Source organism: Penicillium waksmanii, assembly GCF_028829765.1.
Source record: "Penicillium waksmanii strain IBT 27052 chromosome Unknown utg000005l:1.0-5232799.0:1.0-5237142.0, whole genome shotgun sequence".
NCBI classification, from domain to species: Eukaryota; Fungi; Ascomycota; class Eurotiomycetes; order Eurotiales; family Aspergillaceae; genus Penicillium; species Penicillium waksmanii.
Window position 1 is genome coordinate 2,623,466 of NW_026643252.1, and position 19,238 is coordinate 2,642,703.

Below are 19,238 nucleotides of genomic sequence, written 5' to 3' on the forward strand. Positions count from 1 at the left end.
TCCTCATTTTCGCAAGCAAACCTTGGAACAACTCTGTCGCAATTACTGGCAGTACCGTATGTTGTTTCTCGTTAGTATACTCGATGAGAGATACTAGAAGCAAGAAACCGCTTCACAGCCCAGGCTCTCAGTTGTGACAGAAGTAATTTGCCGATGGCATCCCAACCTTATCTCAACTACGGGTACCTGCAATAGGTCCATCCGGACCAAATTTACAGTTACTAGTCGCCAGAATAATGGATATTCTCAAGTAATAGAGTCTTCCCCGGATTTCCTATTAAGGTGTGTAAGGGGTGGAACCCCCCCTTCTTCCCCGCAAAGGGAGAAGTTAGTGCGGGGGTGCGTTTATCGCATGGTTGCAATCAAGTCCTACATTCGACTAAACCGGACAGTCCACATTGACCCGTCACCGCCAGAAGGACGTCCCACGATGGCGATCAATGCGGTATCGGGTTATCGCGACCCCCACGCACTTTGCAAGATACGGTCGCTATAGGGGACCTATGGCACCGTTCCAACCGCGCTATCTTATCTTTCTGCATCCTTGTCTTGGGCTTGAAGCTTATATTTATGTGGCTTGCTGGGCTCTTGCTTTCGAAGTGACTTTCTTTTTTTCTCTCAGTATTGCAAGGTCCCTTCCCCGACAATGACACAGAATGGTATAGCTGCGGGGGGTGACGAGATCGTCACTACGTCCCAGACATATGCAAACGACCACGATATCGAGAAGGAGGTCTATGACAAAGATGGGGCTGGAGCTCCAGAGCTTGCAGAGACAAAAGAATTGAGGTCTGTTTCTGGCTTTGAGATTTACGAGACCCTTATACTAACTGCTTGGCGACTAGACGAGGTCTGCAACAGCGTCATATTCAAATGATTGCACTCGCAGGGACGATTGGAACCGGTCTATTTCTAGGTTCTGGAAGAGCTCTGGCTCAGGCCGGACCCGCAGGCATATTTATGGGATATACTATTATGGGACTATTGATTTCAGGCGTTACGCTTTCTATCGGAGAGCTGAGCGCCCTTGTTCCTCTTAGCGGAGGTATCATTCGACCAGCGGCTTACTTTGTGGACCCAGCGTTCTCTTTCGCCCAGGGCTGGAACGTCACATATCAATACTTGATCTCGATTCCGGCCGAGTGCGTCGCCGCAGCTACTATCGTGCAGTTTTGGGTGACAATCAATAATGCAATTTGGGTTACGGTTTTTAGCGCTGTTCTCTTTGCTACTAACGCGTTCCTTGTGAGGATATACGGTGAAGTGGAATTTCATCTTGCGCTTTTGAAAATATTCCTGATTGTCGGTATGAATATTATGGTATGGATTCGGAACCCCCTTCTTGTGAAATATTACGGTGCTCATCATGCTATACAGGGCATTGTTGTTACTGCGGGTGGTGGTCCGAACCATGAAACAATTGGCTTTAAATATTGGCATGACCCCGGACCATTCGTGCAATATCTTGATGTCCCAGGCTCGTTGGGCCGTTTTATGGGATTTTGGACTGTTTTTGCGAATGCGGCATATGCTTATTCTTCAGTGGAGACCATTTCCATGGCCGCTGCAGAAACATATGCTCCCCGAAGAAACATCCCAAAGGCGGCGAAGAGAGTATTTGTTCGTGTTCTTTTGTTTTATGGTAAGCCTTTTTCTTCACTTAATGACCAAGGGACTTGATAACTCATTTTTTGGCAAAGTCATCTCGATTTTCATGATTACTCTTCTGATCCCATCCGACGATCCTATGCTCCTAAGGAGTACTGGCACCGCGGCGCAGTCGCCATTTCTTATTGCCGCAACTCGAGCCGGCATCCCAGTGGTACCCCATATAATTAATGCAATTGTTCTTACCAGCGCTTGGAGCTCGGCAAACTCAAGTTTGTTATTCAACTAAGCACACTTGCATACCTTGCGCTAACCATATTAGCGTTGTTGAGCGGCTCACGAATTCTCTTTGGCCTCGCCCGAGAAGGCCAAGCCCCGAAATTTCTCGCACGTACCAACCGTTGGGGGGGGTTCCTTACATGGGTGTTCTTGCGATCGGTGTGTGGATGGCGCTCGGCTACATGTCTGTTAGTGCCACTGCCGCAACGGTATTCACATGGCTACAGGACCTTGTGGCATGTGCTCAGATTATGGGGTGGCTTGTGATTTGCACCACTTATTTACGGTTCTACTATGCCATGAAAAAGCAAGGAATCTCCCGCCAAAGACTCCCCTGGAAAGCGCCGTTTCAACCGTATGCGGCATGGATAACTTTAGTTTCGCTTATCATTATCCTGCTTACTGGTGGCTATACGACTTTTATCCATGGACAGTGAGTTTTTACTAGGCTGTGCTTGACTATCATAGGACTGTACTGACACAGTCTTCATGCAGCTGGTCTACCGAAACATTCATTTCGGCATACCTTGATATTGGAATCTTTGCAGCGCTCTACTTTGGATACAAGATCTGGTATCGAACTAAGATTATCTCCTTGGACGAGTCACCAGTGGCTCGTTTCGTGGAGATCGCAGAGAATGACCCTGATCCTCCAGAGGAACCAAAGTCAGCATGGTCAAAAATTAACATCCTGTGGAGTTGAAAGAAATCAGTAATTCAGTATTATCTAACGACCAGTGGTGCCTGTAGGTGAGGAATTGTTCGAATTTTCAAGCCTAGAAGAGTTGATAAGCCAGTTACCAGTCGTCAAGCATAGGCTTAGAATATTTTACCAGTGAGGCTTGAGCTTCAGGTGGTACAGATTAGTCTATTCACACCGCTATATCTAGTCCTTTCAGCTTCATGTAGTCTTTTATCTTGATGGTCTCTCTCTGTCAGTATATTTAGTAAGGCCACGAATATAGCAGTGTTTGGATGTGAATGTGGGATACTTCATAGATTCTCCGCCTCCGCAATAATGGCATGCGGGGGAATGTCACGTGGCTGTCGGTTACCGTCGGCGCGGAGTCGCGGAGCTACCATAGATAAATGCATTGCACCGATCCTTGTTGCTTTTTAACCCCCCCTCTCGGACGTGATTTTGACAACTTCTTCTTTCTTTCATCTCGCAAATTGTCTCTACCATGAACGTGTTGCGCAGTGGGGCTAGCCTCCCCCGGGTTTTGAGACCTTGTCGACCCCAGATTCTTCTCCGCACACCATGCCCCATACCGCCCGTCTTGAACCGAGGATTCCATGCAGCCTCGATGCTGATGGGAACCAGGTCACAGCTCTTGAAGGACGTTGGTGAAGGTAAGCAGGCACATCTGGAGGGCTTTTTTTTGCTATATCGGACGAATTGGTTGCTAATGTCTTTTGTAGGCATCACCGAGGTCCAGATCATTCAGTGGTATGTGGAGGAGGGAGCACACATTGAGGAATGGAAGCCATTGTGCCAATATCAGTCAGATAAGGCAGTCGATGATGTGAGTTTCTCAAGACGACTCCAAGGTTATTCTAGATCCATGAAATAACTCACACCCTCGCAGATCACATCGAGATATGAAGGCGTTATTAAGAAGCTCCATTTCGAGGCCGACGACACCATACCTACAGGAATGGTACGATGAAATAATCCTTCAATACAAATTAATTTATCTGACTAACTGAGTTGCGTATATCAGGCACTCTGCGATATCGAGGTCGACGACGCAAAATACCCTGATGATCATCCCCCACCCGCCGAGCCAAAAGCAGACCCAGAACCGACTGAGGCCGTTGCCCAATCCGAAATAATAGCAGAATCATCTGAACCTGCCATTTTGACTTCGGAAGCTGCCCCTGAAGTCTCTACCGAGACACCAGTGACACCTAAGTCAAAGCATGCATCCCTTGCAACGCCCGCAGTGCGGGGTCTCTTGAAGACGCATAGCATTAGCATCCTTGATATCACTGGAACAGGCAAGGAAGGACGGGTTCTCAAAGAAGATGTTCTCAGATTCGTGGAAGTCAAAGATTCTCCTTCCGGGCCTCCGTTAACATCCACTCCCATAACGCCAGATACACGTCAAACCGAGTCCAGTGTTCGACTGACTCCAATCCAATCGGCCATGTTCAAAACTATGACCAAATCGCTTAACACACCACACCTCCTCTACGCCGACGAACTCGATGTCGGAGACATTACATCGATCAGAAAGAAGCTCGCAAGTGATGCCAAAGATCCCAAGAAGATCACCTTCCTCCCTTTCATCGTCAAGGCCGTCTCACTCGCTCTGAACGAATTCCCCATCCTGAACGCCCGCGTCGACACCACTGACCCCGCAAAGCCCAAACTAGTCATGCGCGCCAAACACAACATTGGCATCGCAATGGACACGCCGAACGGTCTTATTGTCCCAACCATTAAAGACGTGGCGAGCCGATCAATCTACGACATTGCGGCAGAAATCTCACGCCTCAGTGCCCTTGGCAAGGAAGGTAAATTGACTCCCGCCGATCTAAGCGGTGGCACCATCACCGTCTCCAATATTGGGAATATCGGCGGCACATATGTGGCTCCTGTCATCGTGCCGACGGAGGTTGCTATCCTTGGCGTTGGACGCACAAGGACCGTGCCCGTCTTTGATGAGCAGGGTCAAGTTGCTCGTGGAGAGCAGGTTAATTTCAGCTGGAGCGCGGATCACCGGGTCATTGATGGAGCGACAATGGCGCGCATGGGCAATCGGGTGCGGAACTTCATTGAAGCGCCAGAGTTGATGCTTTTGAACTTGCGATGAAATAGATAGTCATGCATAAGCATAAGTATAAAAATAAGATTTAGAGGATCTTTCTCTATAAATGAGTTTCTGTCTTTTTTTTATTTTAGATTTCTCCTGTTCGATCAAAGAAGGTTCCATTTGATGGGATTTCATTGGTCATATACAAAAAAGTGTATGTATGCCATTTCGCCCCGAGACACTGGGGGGGTATCAAAAGACGAGCCTTGCAGACTCGTCGAGTACGCCAAAAACAAGCAGAAGCGCATAGCGTAAGTGAAAGTTCAAAGTAAATGCGATCAAACGGTAATCAAACAACGCCAGACAAGACACTTGCTTGCCCTCTAGGTTTCGATCCTAGGCAAGCCGGTCATTCCAAATATCCATATCGTAAAAGACAAAACTCCCATGACACCACGCGGAGAAGGTACAATCCTCCGATGCAAGCTCACGTCACGTCGCTATATTGTATACAACGAAGGCAAAGAGAAAACTCTCACTTCAGCTCGGAGAGTTTCGCATGGACCGACTTGAGCACATTATCCTCCACTTGCTGCTGCGAGCCCTCCACGTTGATAGTGATAGCATCCCACTCGCCCTTAGGCTCCTCCAGGGCCTGCAGCTGCGAGCGAACCATATCACTCTTCATATAGTGGCCCTGACGCTGGGTGGTCCGCTGCATGAGGACCTCCTCGCTCAGCTTCAGGTAAACGAAGTGAATCTGGACAGAGGGCGACCCATAGGCGGCAACGCGCATGACGTCGCGGTACTTCTTCTTGAGGGCGGAGCAGGCAACGACGACACCGGCGGGCGGGTGGAAGTTATTGGATTCGGAGGGGGAGAGAGCGTCGATGGCAGCCTGGCGCAAAGAGATGAGCCAGTCCCAGCGGTCCGCGTCGGTGAGAGGGACACCGTTGCCCATTTTCTCTTTGTTGGCTTTTGGGTGATACTATTGCGCGATCTGTGTTAACTAGCTGTTGCCTTTTCTTCGTCTCGATCATTGGGTATATCAAGGGTAATGACAGGGTCTCAGCAGGGTCTCCATACATCATCGCCTTCTAAGAAGGACAGTCCCAGGTCCTTGCGCAGCGCCTGGCCGACTGTGCTTTTGCCACAGCCTGCGGGACCGGTAACAACCCAGATGTGCTGGGTGGGTGTCGAGTTCAGCGAATTCTGGGAGTTGAGGGCGGAAGGCATGGCGGAAGATCCAGCATTGGGTTGGATGGGCATGGAAGCAGGAATGAGGGCGGGAGTAACCGATGGTTGAGGCCGTTCTCCGGCGGAAAGCATGGTGGTGAGGAAGAAGAAGAGGAGAGGAGAACTGTTCTGGGGGGGCAGTTCCAAGGAAAATAGCCGGGGCTGAGTGGATGACGGTATGAGATCGCGGTGATACACGAGGACAGAAGGTTGGTTGAGGTCGGCGGTCTATGCAGTATAAGAAAGAAGTACAGAGAAGTACAGAGTATAGTAGAGAGAAGATATTGAAGAAAGCGGAGGAAAGAAACCAAAGCGAGAAAAAGGAGTCGCGCGACAAGGAAGAGGCAATCACTTTTTAAGTATGAGGGTGGGTCGGGGGGGGAAGAAAGAAAGAAGCAGAAGCCGAGTGGGGGAATGCTTATTGGTGGCTGGTCATTACCCGAGTGGAGGGGAGTGGGATGAGTCTCCAATCTGTCGGGTAGTAGGAGGGAGATCGTCAATGACGAAGGGGATTTGAACAGCACTGAGCTGAGCTGAGCTGAACGGAACTTGAATTGTATATGTCGTCTGGTCTATTTTGGTATACTCCTACTTCTATCTCAATGGCATTCTTCATCTCCTCCAGATATTTGCCCTTTTCACGGTGTATCCGGTTTTGGATGACATCACCATACACAGCCCGTACGGTAAAGAACCCCCACGCTATCTTTTTCGGGTCCTTTTTGGTATTTTCCCCGTCTCTCTCTCTCGCCGCCACTGGACTCGGCTTGTTTCACATCTTCATTTCGAAAATCTCCCTCTAGGGAAATGTTCGCCGGAAAGTTGATCTATCCTACGGGAGAGATCCCTGGATATCTTACACTTGACCTTTCTATCTGCAAGACTTGGTTTGGGGTCCAATGGGTCACACCCAAACCCCTTCCAAACTAAAATACCATGCATATACACGGTGTAAACAAGGACTGACTCGCTCCACGTGTGCTGATGTCCCTAGCTTCAATAAGGCAACAACAGCCCAAAGTGAGGCATCTCAGAGCTCCGCCTGAAAATCAGGAGGGGCCTTCAGAATTCCTTGCAATACTGTAGTGAACAGGGATATCTGCAGTCGAATCACACCGACTCGGGCTCCAACTCGGAAGGCAGCACGCATGATGGCTTTTCCGCCAAAGTACATCACTTGAAGCGCCCCTCTCACCGAACCACGTTACATCACAAACTTCAAGTTGAACCTTCAAATCTGGGGAAACAGTGCGGGGTTCATCATGAATGGTCACGAAGGTGCTCAGATCCTGGCTGGGCTCCTGGCTGAGCTGCTCGTAGCCTATAGGAACAACGCATGTCGGAAATCAAAACCCGACAGAGTAGATTGGGGGCCTCTCCGAGGAACCAAGCAAGACTTGATTGCTCTTTTAAGTTCTTTTTGTATCATGCCAGGGAACAAGAAAGCCAATGACTCGGATTCTGTAAAATACCACCTGGGCATGCAGCAAAACACTGCCCTGTAACTTGAACTCATTTTCAAGGTGGGTTATACTACTAACTACTAGGTAGAGTAGCAGCCCTGGAGTAGTGCAATTTCAAGTTCAAGTTGGCAACTTCCAAGGTTTGTAGTACCTACTACTAGTTACTAGCTTTGGAGTACTACAAGTAGTATACTACTCTTAACCTATAAAGGCTCGGTGATATATATCCGGGGAATGCACTTCCCCAGCCCGGAATTGGAATCTTGCAACTTGAAGTTTCCCAACTGCAATTCATCATGCAGCAACAAGCTAAACTCCAACAAGTATTGGAATATCACACTCCATTCAACATCAATTCCGGAATTACCTGAATGTATGTTCAAGTTGGAGTGTGTTGACAGCTGCCTTGCGGGGTATGACTAAGCAGCGAGGCCACGTTCTGGATCCCCGAGCTAAGCTGCTTGACCTCCATCTTTGACTACGGCTGCTGCACATTATGGCTTCGCTATTCTTTTCCACCCCTGTCGACATCGATGTCGTCCTAGACGACCTCGATGATCGCCAAACTGTCGATGTCAAGCTCGATAAGGCCCGCCGTGAGAGGGTCCCCTTGTACATGGACGGAGAGTCCGTCAAGGGTGCGGTGACGATCCGGCCAAAGGATGGAAAGCGATTGGAGCACACGGGAATCAAAGTGCAATTCATTGGAACCATTGGTGCGTAATTTCCGTCGACTGGTCCCGAGTCACAGAGGGGGAGGACGACACTAACTGCCTGGGGCGACAGAAATGTTTTACGATCGAGGCAACCACTACGAATTCCTGTCACTTGTCCAAGAACTCGCCGCGCCCGGTGAGCTGCTGCACCCTCAAACCTTCCCATTCAACTTCAAGAACGTCGAGAAGCAATACGAATCCTATAATGGCATCAATGTGAAACTGCGCTATTTCGTGCGCGTGACGGTCTCGCGGCGCATGGCCGACGTCATCCGCGAAAAGGACCTCTGGGTGTATTCGTACCGCATGCCACCCGAGACCAACAGCCCTATCAAGATGGATGTCGGGATTGAAGACTGCCTGCATATTGAGTTCGAGTACTCCAAATCCAAGTATCACCTTAAGGACGTGATTGTGGGTCGGATCTATTTCCTGCTCGTACGACTGAAGATTAAGCATATGGAATTGTCCATCATTCGACGGGAAACTACCGGATCTCCCCCCCAATCAGTACAATGAGAGCGAGACACTGGTGCGATTCGAGGTATGTCTTGGTATCAACATGCCCCTCCATCGGGTTGAGGCTGGCATGTGCTCGTGTGGACAGTGTGGACATTGCTAACATCGCCGCCAGATAATGGATGGCTCACCTTCTCGAGGTCAGATCTTGCAACGCCCCTCCCACCGGACTTGTCAACTGCGACCGTGTTTCTTCGTCGTGGAAAAGACATCGCCGAGACCCTCAATATGCTAACTTGCTACAGGTGAAACCATCCCAATCCGTCTGTTCCTCGGAGGCTTTGACCTGACGCCGACCTTCCGCGATGTCAACAAGAAGTACTCGACACGATACTATCTCAGCCTGGTGCTGATTGATGAAGGTACGTTGTTGTGTTTCTATATCGGTCCCAATGTATCCAATGATGTTGTGGAGCAAGCAAGTGCCAATGATATCTTATCAAAAACCGTCGGCAATTGGTACGAGTTGGTCGGCCCGGCTTGCATATCCCACGGCCGAAATCCCAGTTTCCGTGCCGTGGCCTGCCGACCCCCACACTAGCCTGGTCTTGGCATCCCACGCCTCCACCAATTTACCAAGGCGCTGAGTCGCTGTATTCGCATTTCAACTGTTCTAGCTTTACTAACAATGGAACCTCCTTCATTGCAGATGCCCGTCGTTACTTTAAGCAGTCTGAGATTGCCCTCTTCCGCCAAGCGCCCGAGATTGCCGCGACTCCCCAGATCGCCCAGCAGCAGCAAATCCAACAGCAAGTTCTCCTCCAGCAACAGCAGCAGGCTCTGCCCCCAGGATCTGCTACCGCAGGCCCTGGTCGTGAGGTGACGCCCATTCGGCCGGCTCAGCCAGTTCAACCAGCTGAACAGGCACAGCAGCCCGTTTCGACGCCTGCGGCATAATCGCAATGCTAGCTCCTCGAGTGATGATCTAACCCTCTCACTTCCTATCTATACCCACATCACTCTTCTTAGGCACCCGCAAACTTCCTCTTCCTCAACTCTGTTTACCCTCGCCATGTGCCTGTACCATCCTTTTCTTCTTGTCATGGTCATGTCACGATATCACTCTGTAGCCCACCGTTTTCGTTCTACTGTCTACACATTTCAATAAGATCAATAAACCGGTTCTTTAAAAATAAAACTGAAACTCTTGGGAAACATCCTAAATTTTATCGTCCTAAGACACATGTCTATCCTAGCAAAACAGACTGTGATTAATACATGAATGGAGGAAAGAGTTTATGCATTGTGGCCAGTTAAGTCCGGGTGTCTTCTAACAGAACCGGGACTTTCTTGGCCTCGTTGAGTTTTCAGCATTATCGCCTCTATTCAAAGCGTCCAATCTCGTGCAATACCTTTCCAAGCGCTTCGAGTACCTGTCCATCATCACGTTCCTTGCCCGCAACCTGGATGGCTTTGGCAACCAACGGATATAGCCATTCAAGATGCTTGCGATGATGAAGGGATGAATCGCCATTCTTTCCCGCCGTCACTGTAACCGTCTTGATGGACGGGGGGGTCTGGAATGGCCGAGGGCTCGCTCCGAAGCTGGACCGCGTGGACTAGTAAATGAAGCAATTCCCTGCGTGCCGGGGTCGGTTGTGGCATTAAGCCGCGGAGAGGTTGATCGGCGATATAGCATTTTATCGCGATGGCGCATCGAAGAAGAAGATAGGGCGAGATGGATCGTGCTAGCAAAGTTTGCGGGCTGGGTGCAGCAGAGGCGTCCTTAGAAGCGGCGCTCGTCGCAAGCTCAAAGAATGTATCCATGAGGACATATGCTATCCTTGGACGCAGCGTTGGGGGCGGGTCAAACGTGCGACCGTCGCGAATCTTATAGAATTCCTTGAGAGGTTCTTGCTCGATGGGACAACTGGGAAGATCGAAACGTTGCGGTGGGTATATGAATGAGGAGTGGAAGAGGGCGCAGGCGAAGTCGCGACGGACGGCCTCTGGGATGACAGATGCTCCTAGTGACGGAAGTACCAACGTCTTCAGACGGGTGAATGCTGCGATGTCGAAAGCCTCATCGGATAGTATACGTGCATTTGCTAACTGTTGAGTCTGGAAACCGCGAGCAGAGACAATGCCATGGGTAATGTCGACAACGCATTGCCAGAAATGGGCGACGTTCTTTTCATTTGCTCCGGGATAATGCTTTTCCATATACGGGACAGCGGCTTCGAGGACGTTCAATGTGGTCGTAACAGCTTTCTGCCAGAGGAAAGGCTCACGATCCTTGCCCTGCCATCTATATTTCTGCGTGATCAACGCACCGAGATGCTCAAGTGATGTTGCCAAGGCTCCGTTTGTGAAGATATCCTGCTTGATACCGAAATCTGCGATATACCAACCAACCAGATCGATGATACTTTTCGAGAAAGCCACGAACGTCGGCTTTCGTGAATCATCGCCAAGAGACCACTTTGTCAATACTGAGTCAGACAGGTCGGCAAGACTCAGCAAGATAGCTGCTTGCGACTCTTCCTTCTCTGAGCAAAGTTTTTTGAGGCAATTGATGACCAAGTCCTGGACGGCAGAAGAACGATCGAGATCCGGGGAGTAAGGCGGGGATACAGAGTTCCATACCAGCAGACGCAAATGCTGGAGAACCTTTTCGATTTGTTCTGTGGTTAGGCTGTCTTTGTACAGTCGGTAGATCTGCTGAAAGGATTGAATGTAGGCCAGCGCTGCGTCTTGATTGGGCTTATCGAGGTCAAGGGCGGCTTCGTCTGCAGCAGGGTGGCCATTGGCCCAAAGGTCCCATGCACACCGAAGTGCTTCCTTGCTGATACCAGTCGAGGGTTGTACGCGAACGAGAATAGATGAGAGGCTGACAAAAGTGGCATCGCTGAATTCCAGAATGCGCATATCAATCAGAGCTTGTAGGTATTTCAATAGTCGCTTCCAAGACTGGTCAAACTCCTCATCACTGACGATGGTATTGAAAAAGCTTGTAATCAAATTCGAGACGCCATTGATCATAACAACTGTTGTCGCGACCTTGGAGCTGAGGTCGTCTGTATCGCCGCCCTGCTTTGATTTGGGCTGAAGTAGTTTGGTTTCGATACCCTCCACCATCAGGAAAAGAACCCTGTTCAGGCATAGGCGCCATGCCTTCGGGGAAAGCTGTTGTCCATATGCGTCAAAGATTCTGAGTAGAGTATGTATAGCGCTGTTTCGAATCTCGGATCTCGGATCTGTTGTGATGTCAACGATTCGGAGCAGTAGCAAAAGCCAAAGCGAGTTCCTTGAAACAGAGGGGTCACTGTCACAAGTAAGCTTGCCTAACTCCTCTTCGCTAACAGAAGCGTCAACATGGCTTTCGATGCAAAATTTCTCAATCTGCCCTTGGAGAAAGTCGGACACATTCCAGAAAAACGAGGTTGTTGTGAGGGAGATATTGAAGTCTTGTGTTTGAGAGGCGAAGCTGGACAAGGAATTGACGAGACTTAACAGACATGTAGCAGGTAGAAGAGAGAGGAAGTCCGAAGCCACAAGGTGCAAAGACTTGTAGGCGGCACGAACCAAGCGAGGTCCAGCAGGAAGGCCTGATGCCCTACGCTCGGTTGGGGTGATTAGTTTATCTCCACTCTCAACCTTTGCTATCCCTTGGAAAACGCCGGTTATCAAGTCAAAGATGAGACTCCAACCATCCACGAATGTCTCTGCATATTGTTCGAGTATATTTTGCAGGATTTCCAAGCATTGCTCGTGAATCTCTGTCACAGTGATCGGAAGTGACTTTGATGATGCTGCGTCCGACGAATATAGCGAGGCGACTTGGTCTTTAAGAGTTTGAAGGTTTCGGGTCTGTACCTCGTTTCGTGCCTTCTCATCGTCGACGTCCCCCGGTTTCATTGTCAAGAAGACCAACGTGTTCAATATCCCACTAGCCTGTAGACGAAGGCTAGGGTTGACGGCGACATTTGTAGACGTAGAAATAAGACTTTGGGTCAGAAGCTGCCACGCGATATTGTCTTCTTCATCAAGTGAAGAAAGCCTCTCAAGGTTCGATCTAGCCAGATCATTTCCCTTTTCCAGCACAAACTTCAGCTCCTCGTCTTGCATCCTCGACTTGCCCACAGTGTGTGACACTCGTCGGGCATTTTGATTAAGGGCCCCAGGGCGTCGTGACGACTGTGGCGAGTTAGGTGTTTCCGACACTTCCTGTGCAGATTCTTTCAGGGATTCTTGCTCGGTGAATGTGGAGAGATTGAGCAATGCGAGTAAGATCTCTCGGAATGAAGCACTAGGGTAATCGCCGGTGCTTTCAAACAGCTTAGCTGAGGCTGCTTGCACTGCAATTACTTCGGTTCCGAGATTTGCAGTTGGAACATCATTGCCAGAGACGACGGTTGTTTCTCCGCTAGTCGTCGATTTGACCATTGTACTAGATGCACCAATCACCAAGCCAGTATATTGCAGTGTTTCAAGAAGAATAGACCAGGCCTGCTGATCTAATGTTGGACCCAGTGCAATTCCAAGGTTTAACAGAGCTCGTAGGCATAGAAGATTTCTTGTGCTTAAAGCTACCGGGAGACTCTGCGCTGCTGCGCTGGCGGAGGGGTCGGGGGGCACAGGATTGATTCGAGGTACATCCGAACTTTTGCGTTTATTCCTAGGCGTGTCAGGGATTTGAGAGGTACTTGCACTAGGATTGACAAGGGTTTGCGCTTTCGATCCGCCTGTGCTTGCAGGCATGGCCGCTTTCCCTAGTGTCGTAAGGAATGCATCGCGGGGGACGGACAACCGCAAAAGACCTGCCACGTGGGCCAGTTTTTGGAATGCCCGTACAAGGTTGTGATAGAACTCATCATCCAAAGATGCTCGAAGAAAGGTTGAGCATGTCGCAAGAACCGCAGGCCAGCAATTCTCAACAATGTCGGCGCACGTCCGGATTGCAGAGTACTGAACGTGGGACTGCAGATCCAAAGGATTGATGGGAGCTGTGGATTTTTTCAAAGGGGACGAGGGCTGGATCCTTCCCGATTCATGAGCTTGAAGGTCCTGCGAGGATCTAGCAGAGTCGGGACCTTGTTCTTGGTTTGCCAATCGATTTTTGCGCTTCTGTTTCAAGTCTGGAACTGTGAGCGGTAGAATGAATTTCGCGAGTCCTTCGGCGAAGCTGCTAATGCAATTGAGGACAAGGCTGTAAATGTATGTTTCTGGAGGAAATGGCGGATCTGACTTGTCGAGATGCTCAATGTAGGGCGTTCTAACAAGACTCCACTGAGTGCTGATACCTGGTACCTTGATCTCAGTTTGAGGAACCGATGATCCAATGACACCTGTAACGCCACCAGTCTCAAGTGCGATTTGATCATCCGTAGCAGACCGTGAGTGATCTGCTCGGAGCGGTATTGTTGACTGACTGCTGACTCCAATCAATGTAGGTTTTTCCGAAGCGAGCTTTACAAGAGAAGCCATATGGTCCCTCAGGACATTCTTCCTGCCCTCTTCTCCATCGTAGAGGGAGTATATCTGCCGGACAACTCCAGGCTCGGAGTAAAGTCCTCGAAACACTTCCATGCATAGCACTCGCTTCCAGGGCGCTGTTCCGTCCGGTTCCAACAAGTGAGTGAGAAGACCAAATGCCATTTCACACTCGGCGGGTAAGAGAGACATGTGGCGTTTCAGAAGAACAAGAAGAATTCTAGCCACTCGAACGGTTTCTGAAAACGAATGACGCTCAGACAAATATCGTACAGTCAATGGCATGAGGCGCACTCGAAGAACCTGTGACAACTCAGGGTGGCTCACAAACAGCCGACCGCTGTTCAATATGATACTTTCTATTAGTTCCAGGACAAATGCCGAAGACAATGTCTTGGTGCGTAGAAATTGCAACTGTTCACCATCAATAATCCGGCAGAGATCATCCAGAACCTGCGAATAACTGTCAGCACCGAAGATATTTAAGGTAAAGATCTTTCACAGTACCAGTAAAGCATCATATGCAAATTGTGCCACATCCACAGACTGGCCATCTACGCTCACATGTGTTGTTGTTTTGGCATCGTCGGGAAGCCCTGCAGAAAGCATTAGTTATGTTCTGTAATAGGGAAATTTTCAAAATGGCCTACTGTCTTCGCTCGACACTCGTTCAAATGTAGAAACAACGAGTTGCTGGAGGGTAGCAGCCGCTGTGCTACTGACTGCAATCGTCTTGCTTGCTTGCAAAGTCGCACATATTTCCAACGTGCTTGCAAGTAATTCTCCGCTAAGATCATTCGAATAGTATTGCAAAAGCGACGGTAGAGATTGTAAGATCTTGAGCTGGATATCGAGACCTGCAAAGCATTAGAATTTGGTACAAGATCCATTACCAAGCTTCAGAACATACTCAGGCTGGTGGTCTCTTTCAGGCCAGCAAGAACGTCCTTCAGGCGATGAGATGGCAACGATTTGGAAGCGATCAGCCTTTGAAGGCAAATTACACCGATACCCGCAAGTTTCGCATGTCGAGTATGGCATGCGATAATGAATGGTTCCACGAATGTGGGTTTGCGGACCAGATCTACAGTACATGTCAGCCATTCTCATGTTCAATTTCCAACTTTCAGGAGCCGATGCATACCTGCTGATATTTGCGCTTCAGAAGTTGATGGTAACGCCTTCAGCTCATTGAGTGATTGCTCTGCTGCCTATGTCGACTATTAGTGGCCACAGGGGAAAGATAGCGGTCAAGGGGTCGACCAACATTGCGCAAGTCGGCATTTTTCCGCCTGGATTCTTGAATGAGGTTGGCAAGTTCGGTCTGCAGAAATTGGGAGGACATTTCCAATGAAGAATAATCCCATCAACGCATGGCCAACGCCCGTTATACTGATGTTCGGAGGTCGCAGTGTCCGCAATACCGGGGTGTTTTGGCACGTATCAACGCGTAATGAGAACTCCCAGAGCTTGTCGAGTCGTCCGCAATAGAAATGGGACGCTAGATTACACGATACTCGGTATTGTTGAGGCCTGTGCAGTGAAATTGCGGAGCAGTCAACAATCCCCCGGCGTGGCATCTCCGGTCCAAATGCCAAGACATTCGATAAGACCATATCACACGTGACTGTTCCGGGTGGCCGGACGGTCGGAAGCGGCAGAAAGTGGGTGGTTGCCCCTCCTGCCCTCTTCCCGGCTTCTTGACTTCGGAGTCCTTTCTGGATCTTTGTTGATCTCTTGATTACTACAGTTCACCATGTGTGCCGCTAAGATTCCGCGGAACTTCCGCCTACTGGAAGAGTTGGAGAAAGGCGAAAAGGGCCTGGGTGCAGGTAGGATCCCGTCACACCCCGATAACACTGGACCACGCAACTGACCAATGGCTTTCTTCTCTCAATTGCAGAGGCATGCTCGTATGGTCTCGCTGATGGCGAAGATATGATGATGAGCAACTGGAACGGCACTATTCTTGGACCGCCTCACGTTCGTGTCTCCTCTTTCTTATTGACTTTGGGTATTGAGTATTGGATATATGCTTACTTCGAGGTTTCTATTAGAGCGTCCATGAGAACCGGATATATAGTGCCAACATTCATTGCGGCCCCGACTATCCCGATAACCCTCCTACCATCCAGTTCACCTCGAAAGTCAACATTCCCTGCGTCGACCAGAGCTCTGGCAAGGTAGGGACTTGAACATCCGCCACAATACCAAAGAATCATAACTGAAAGTAATTGAAATAATTAGGTGGACCCTACTAAGCTTCCTTGCCTGGCTCAGTGGAAGCGAGAATTTACTATGGAGACAGTTCTGATCGAGCTCCGGAGGTGAAATTTCCCTTTTCTAAGAATATGTGCCAAGAGCTAACTCATGATTCATAGATACATGGCGTTGCCTCAGCATAAGAAGCTGCCGCAACCCCCCGAGGGCTCGACTTTCTAAACGCCCACGTCTCATCAATAGGGTCCAGAAATCCAAAGCATTACGACCGTCCTCTTTTACGTTTCTTTGCTTCTCCTCTTTCCTCTGATGATTCTCCTAGAGCGTGTACAGTCTCTCTGCATGATAGCATCGGCGTGCTTCCTTTCGCAGCCCAATTTATTTTATTCATAAAGTTCCTATGAGATGACGTATTGCCTTTCGACATCTTGCTAAATGCAACTTGTCGACTCTGGCAGTTTCCTGTAAAGACTGATTTCCCATTCCGAAAAGCGATTGTATCTTCGATTCTCATCCAATCCTATTCCAGTATTTATCTACAACATTCATTCAAAAATTGTATAGACCCCCAGTCGCGATTCTGGTAAGTACGATCCAGATCACGTGGTATCGTGTTTTCTCTCCTGCGGAGAACTTCCGCCATCTCGCCGCATGTCCTAGCTTTCACAGTATGCTAATTCCTAAGTCCTCTGGGGTACATCGCTTTGCTTGTAAGTCATTGTCTCTTTTTCAGCCCTGGTTTGATATTGGCCCTTTTTTTATGGAACTTAGGTTTATCTCTCTATCGAGCTCTCCTGCGACAATGTTCTCCCTTGGCCGATAGCCCGCCGTGGCGCGGCGAGACAAGAACTCTCGTCAAGCAAAAATTTCGGAAATACAGAGGACTAGATAGTCCTACCCAGATAGCAAACTCCCTTCAAGCCGGCTATCAGGTACACGCGCCCCTCTCCCACGTCTACCGTCGAACTTCAAGTATACTAATGAAATTACTGGAAACAGACACTCGACCTGCTAGGATCCGCTTCCAATGGCAACGGCCAAGATGCCAGCAAACTCAGCACCATTCTTGAACAGGCTAGACAAGCGAAAGTGGAATTGGTGGCACAACAAAAACGACTCAGGGAGGAGAAGGCACCGAAGCCCCTGTCTGCCAAAGATTTACGGAAACTGGAAACGAAGCGTTTCGAGGAAAAGACCCGAGTGCGTCATCCAAATACATCTTCGATCTTATCCCGTCCACATCCGGTGAAAGGCGTGCGCAAAATACCAGTCCTGGTCAATGCACGGGGACTGCCTTTCTTGCGAATCAAAAAGCCGCAACCGACAAATGTTAGCGGTGTCATACGGCATAAACTGGAAAGACGGTGGAAGCGCATCCTGCGCCGAGACAGATTGACAATCGATCTTCTTTTCGCTAAAGACGAGGATAGTTGGGACCAGATGACGGGTGCTCAGGAGCCATCTACTTGGGCACGGCATTACCAACTAGGTCTCACTGAAGTATTTGACCAGATTCGTGAATCGGATGAAGCCGCTGCAGAACTGGCCCAAAAAATGTGGAATGTCGTACTCAAGGAGCGCGCTATGGCAGAGGAAGAAGAAAAAGCGAGGCGTGCAGGAGATGATTCTCTTGCAGGCCGAGATTGAATCATGTACAAATGCCCCTTCGGTGCTTGAAAGAAACATGGCTTAGTCGATGTTGAGTTGCGTTCACTTACACAATGATACCCCATGCTTTGATGCGATATCCTTCCATGCTGAAAGTAATCAATCAAAAATCCTAGTAAACTCATAAGAGGGAGATATGTGTTGGGAAGAATTCAAACCAGAGGTAGTATTTTCATAGGGGTCTGGCAACCCGGCTAAATATGACTGACTAACTATATAGCAACTCATGCTGTGACCTTAAGCTTTTCAACAGCTGGCAGAGCATCATCGCCTTCATCCTCATAATCGCCCTTGCCTGCCAATCCACGCTCCCACAATTCCCGACCAGTGAGCTTCTTCTCGTCCTTGTTGGACTTTTTCTTCTTGTCCTCTGCTTCCTTCTCCTCTTTTTGCCGCAGCTCGTCCTCCTCTATTTCCTTTTGAAACTTTGCGTGCCATTCCAAGAAAGTCTCCCGGTTGACAGGTGTGCCCTGGAACTTCTTGTTCTCTTCCTCCTCAGCCTTCGCAGCTACCTTGTCCTTCTCGGCCTGGACTGCATTCGCACGCTCCGTCATCAAGTCCTCGGCATTTTCCTTCAGTGCACTCACAAGAGTGAAAACCATTGCCATTCCCATATTTTCTTCGATCGTAGGCTGGAGAGACTCCAGAAGCCGCTCCCGGTCTTCTTGGATATCCAGTTGTGGGTGCTTCGGGGCGTTGGGTGGGGAGGAGATGCTGAGTTCTGGCGCGACATCGGGGTATTCTTCCGGGTACGAAACTTCCAAGCAGATCACAGGCTGCTCTAGTTCCTCATCTTCACTCCAGGGAGCCTCAAGGCTTATCGATACTCTGTAGGAAATGTCGGATATGTCTGACAAGTGGGGTTCCAGGTCAATAACTTCTCTTTGGTTCAATTTTCCGGGTTAGAGCCTATTTCACACTCACCTGTGATCTCCTCAGGAAAGATTGAATCGAGGACTTCGCGCTCCTCTGTTTGGTCTTCGCGGCCCATTGTGTCTGTTCCGCCGGCGGATCGGAGGGGTACTGGCGGGACGAGTTGGCCAAGCGGGAAAAAGAGAGCGTTCTGTGAGGGGAGAACGTAGGGAACGGAGACAGAGACAGAGACAGAAAGTCTTGGTTATCCCCAAAAGAAAAACTGACGGGACAGAGCTGGTGAATTATATGTCTTCTGGGGTTATCGCATCCATCGTCGCAAACCCAGTGCGGGCGATGTCAATCCCAATCGATTGGGTCTTGCGGTCCCACATGCAAACCAGTCAAACACCCAATTTTTGGAGCTTCAACTTTTTTTAATTCAAGGTCCCCCGCGTTCCGCTACCTTTACATTGACCACGACC

At 49.4% G+C, this 19,238-nt stretch overlaps 8 protein-coding genes across 8 annotated transcripts; 5 read left to right on the forward strand and 3 right to left on the reverse strand.

The window, feature by feature from the left end:
- Nucleotides 1-646: 646 nt before the first annotated feature.
- Nucleotides 647-2,590, forward strand: N7481_005874 (amino acid permease; the record flags this gene model as incomplete). The annotated part of the gene is made up of 5 exons (XM_057265093.1): nt 647-789; nt 846-1,642; nt 1,701-1,884; nt 1,931-2,320; nt 2,383-2,590. The coding sequence occupies 5 exons, from the start codon at nt 647-649 to the stop codon at nt 2,588-2,590; spliced, it is 1,722 nt and encodes a 573-aa protein (XP_057122813.1).
- A 481-nt stretch (nt 2,591-3,071) lies between these two features.
- Nucleotides 3,072-4,706, forward strand: N7481_005875 (uncharacterized protein; the record flags this gene model as incomplete). Its single annotated transcript, XM_057265094.1, has 4 exons — nt 3,072-3,240; nt 3,310-3,413; nt 3,477-3,548; nt 3,612-4,706. 4 exons carry the CDS (start codon nt 3,072-3,074, stop codon nt 4,704-4,706), a joined length of 1,440 nt encoding a protein of 479 aa, XP_057122814.1.
- Nucleotides 4,707-5,181: 475 nt separating this feature from the next.
- On the reverse strand, nt 5,182-5,975 carry N7481_005876 (gluconokinase; the record flags this gene model as incomplete). Its single annotated transcript, XM_057265095.1, has 2 exons — nt 5,182-5,634; nt 5,733-5,975. 2 exons carry the CDS (start codon nt 5,973-5,975, stop codon nt 5,182-5,184), a joined length of 696 nt encoding a protein of 231 aa, XP_057122815.1.
- A 1,866-nt stretch (nt 5,976-7,841) lies between these two features.
- On the forward strand, nt 7,842-9,477 carry N7481_005877 (vacuolar protein sorting-associated protein 26; the record flags this gene model as incomplete). Its single annotated transcript, XM_057265096.1, has 6 exons — nt 7,842-8,061; nt 8,132-8,499; nt 8,573-8,605; nt 8,696-8,720; nt 8,826-9,039; nt 9,198-9,477. 6 exons carry the CDS (start codon nt 7,842-7,844, stop codon nt 9,475-9,477), a joined length of 1,140 nt encoding a protein of 379 aa, XP_057122816.1.
- Nucleotides 9,478-10,017: 540 nt separating this feature from the next.
- On the reverse strand, nt 10,018-15,358 carry N7481_005878 (uncharacterized protein; the record flags this gene model as incomplete). The annotated part of the gene is made up of 6 exons (XM_057265097.1): nt 10,018-14,466; nt 14,521-14,609; nt 14,664-14,870; nt 14,924-15,097; nt 15,158-15,224; nt 15,281-15,358. 6 exons carry the CDS (start codon nt 15,356-15,358, stop codon nt 10,018-10,020), a joined length of 5,064 nt encoding a protein of 1,687 aa, XP_057122817.1.
- A 411-nt stretch (nt 15,359-15,769) lies between these two features.
- Nucleotides 15,770-16,455, forward strand: N7481_005879 (E2 ubiquitin-conjugating protein MMS2; the record flags this gene model as incomplete). Its single annotated transcript, XM_057265098.1, has 5 exons — nt 15,770-15,845; nt 15,917-15,996; nt 16,071-16,196; nt 16,261-16,340; nt 16,395-16,455. The coding sequence occupies 5 exons, from the start codon at nt 15,770-15,772 to the stop codon at nt 16,453-16,455; spliced, it is 423 nt and encodes a 140-aa protein (XP_057122818.1).
- A 448-nt stretch (nt 16,456-16,903) lies between these two features.
- On the forward strand, nt 16,904-17,880 carry N7481_005880 (LYR motif-containing protein; the record flags this gene model as incomplete). The annotated part of the gene is made up of 3 exons (XM_057265099.1): nt 16,904-16,943; nt 17,005-17,165; nt 17,233-17,880. The coding sequence occupies 3 exons, from the start codon at nt 16,904-16,906 to the stop codon at nt 17,878-17,880; spliced, it is 849 nt and encodes a 282-aa protein (XP_057122819.1).
- A 245-nt stretch (nt 17,881-18,125) lies between these two features.
- Nucleotides 18,126-18,892, reverse strand: N7481_005881 (RWD domain-containing protein; the record flags this gene model as incomplete). The annotated part of the gene is made up of 2 exons (XM_057265100.1): nt 18,126-18,751; nt 18,826-18,892. The coding sequence occupies 2 exons, from the start codon at nt 18,890-18,892 to the stop codon at nt 18,126-18,128; spliced, it is 693 nt and encodes a 230-aa protein (XP_057122820.1).
- Between the last annotated feature and the right edge of the window lie 346 nt (nt 18,893-19,238).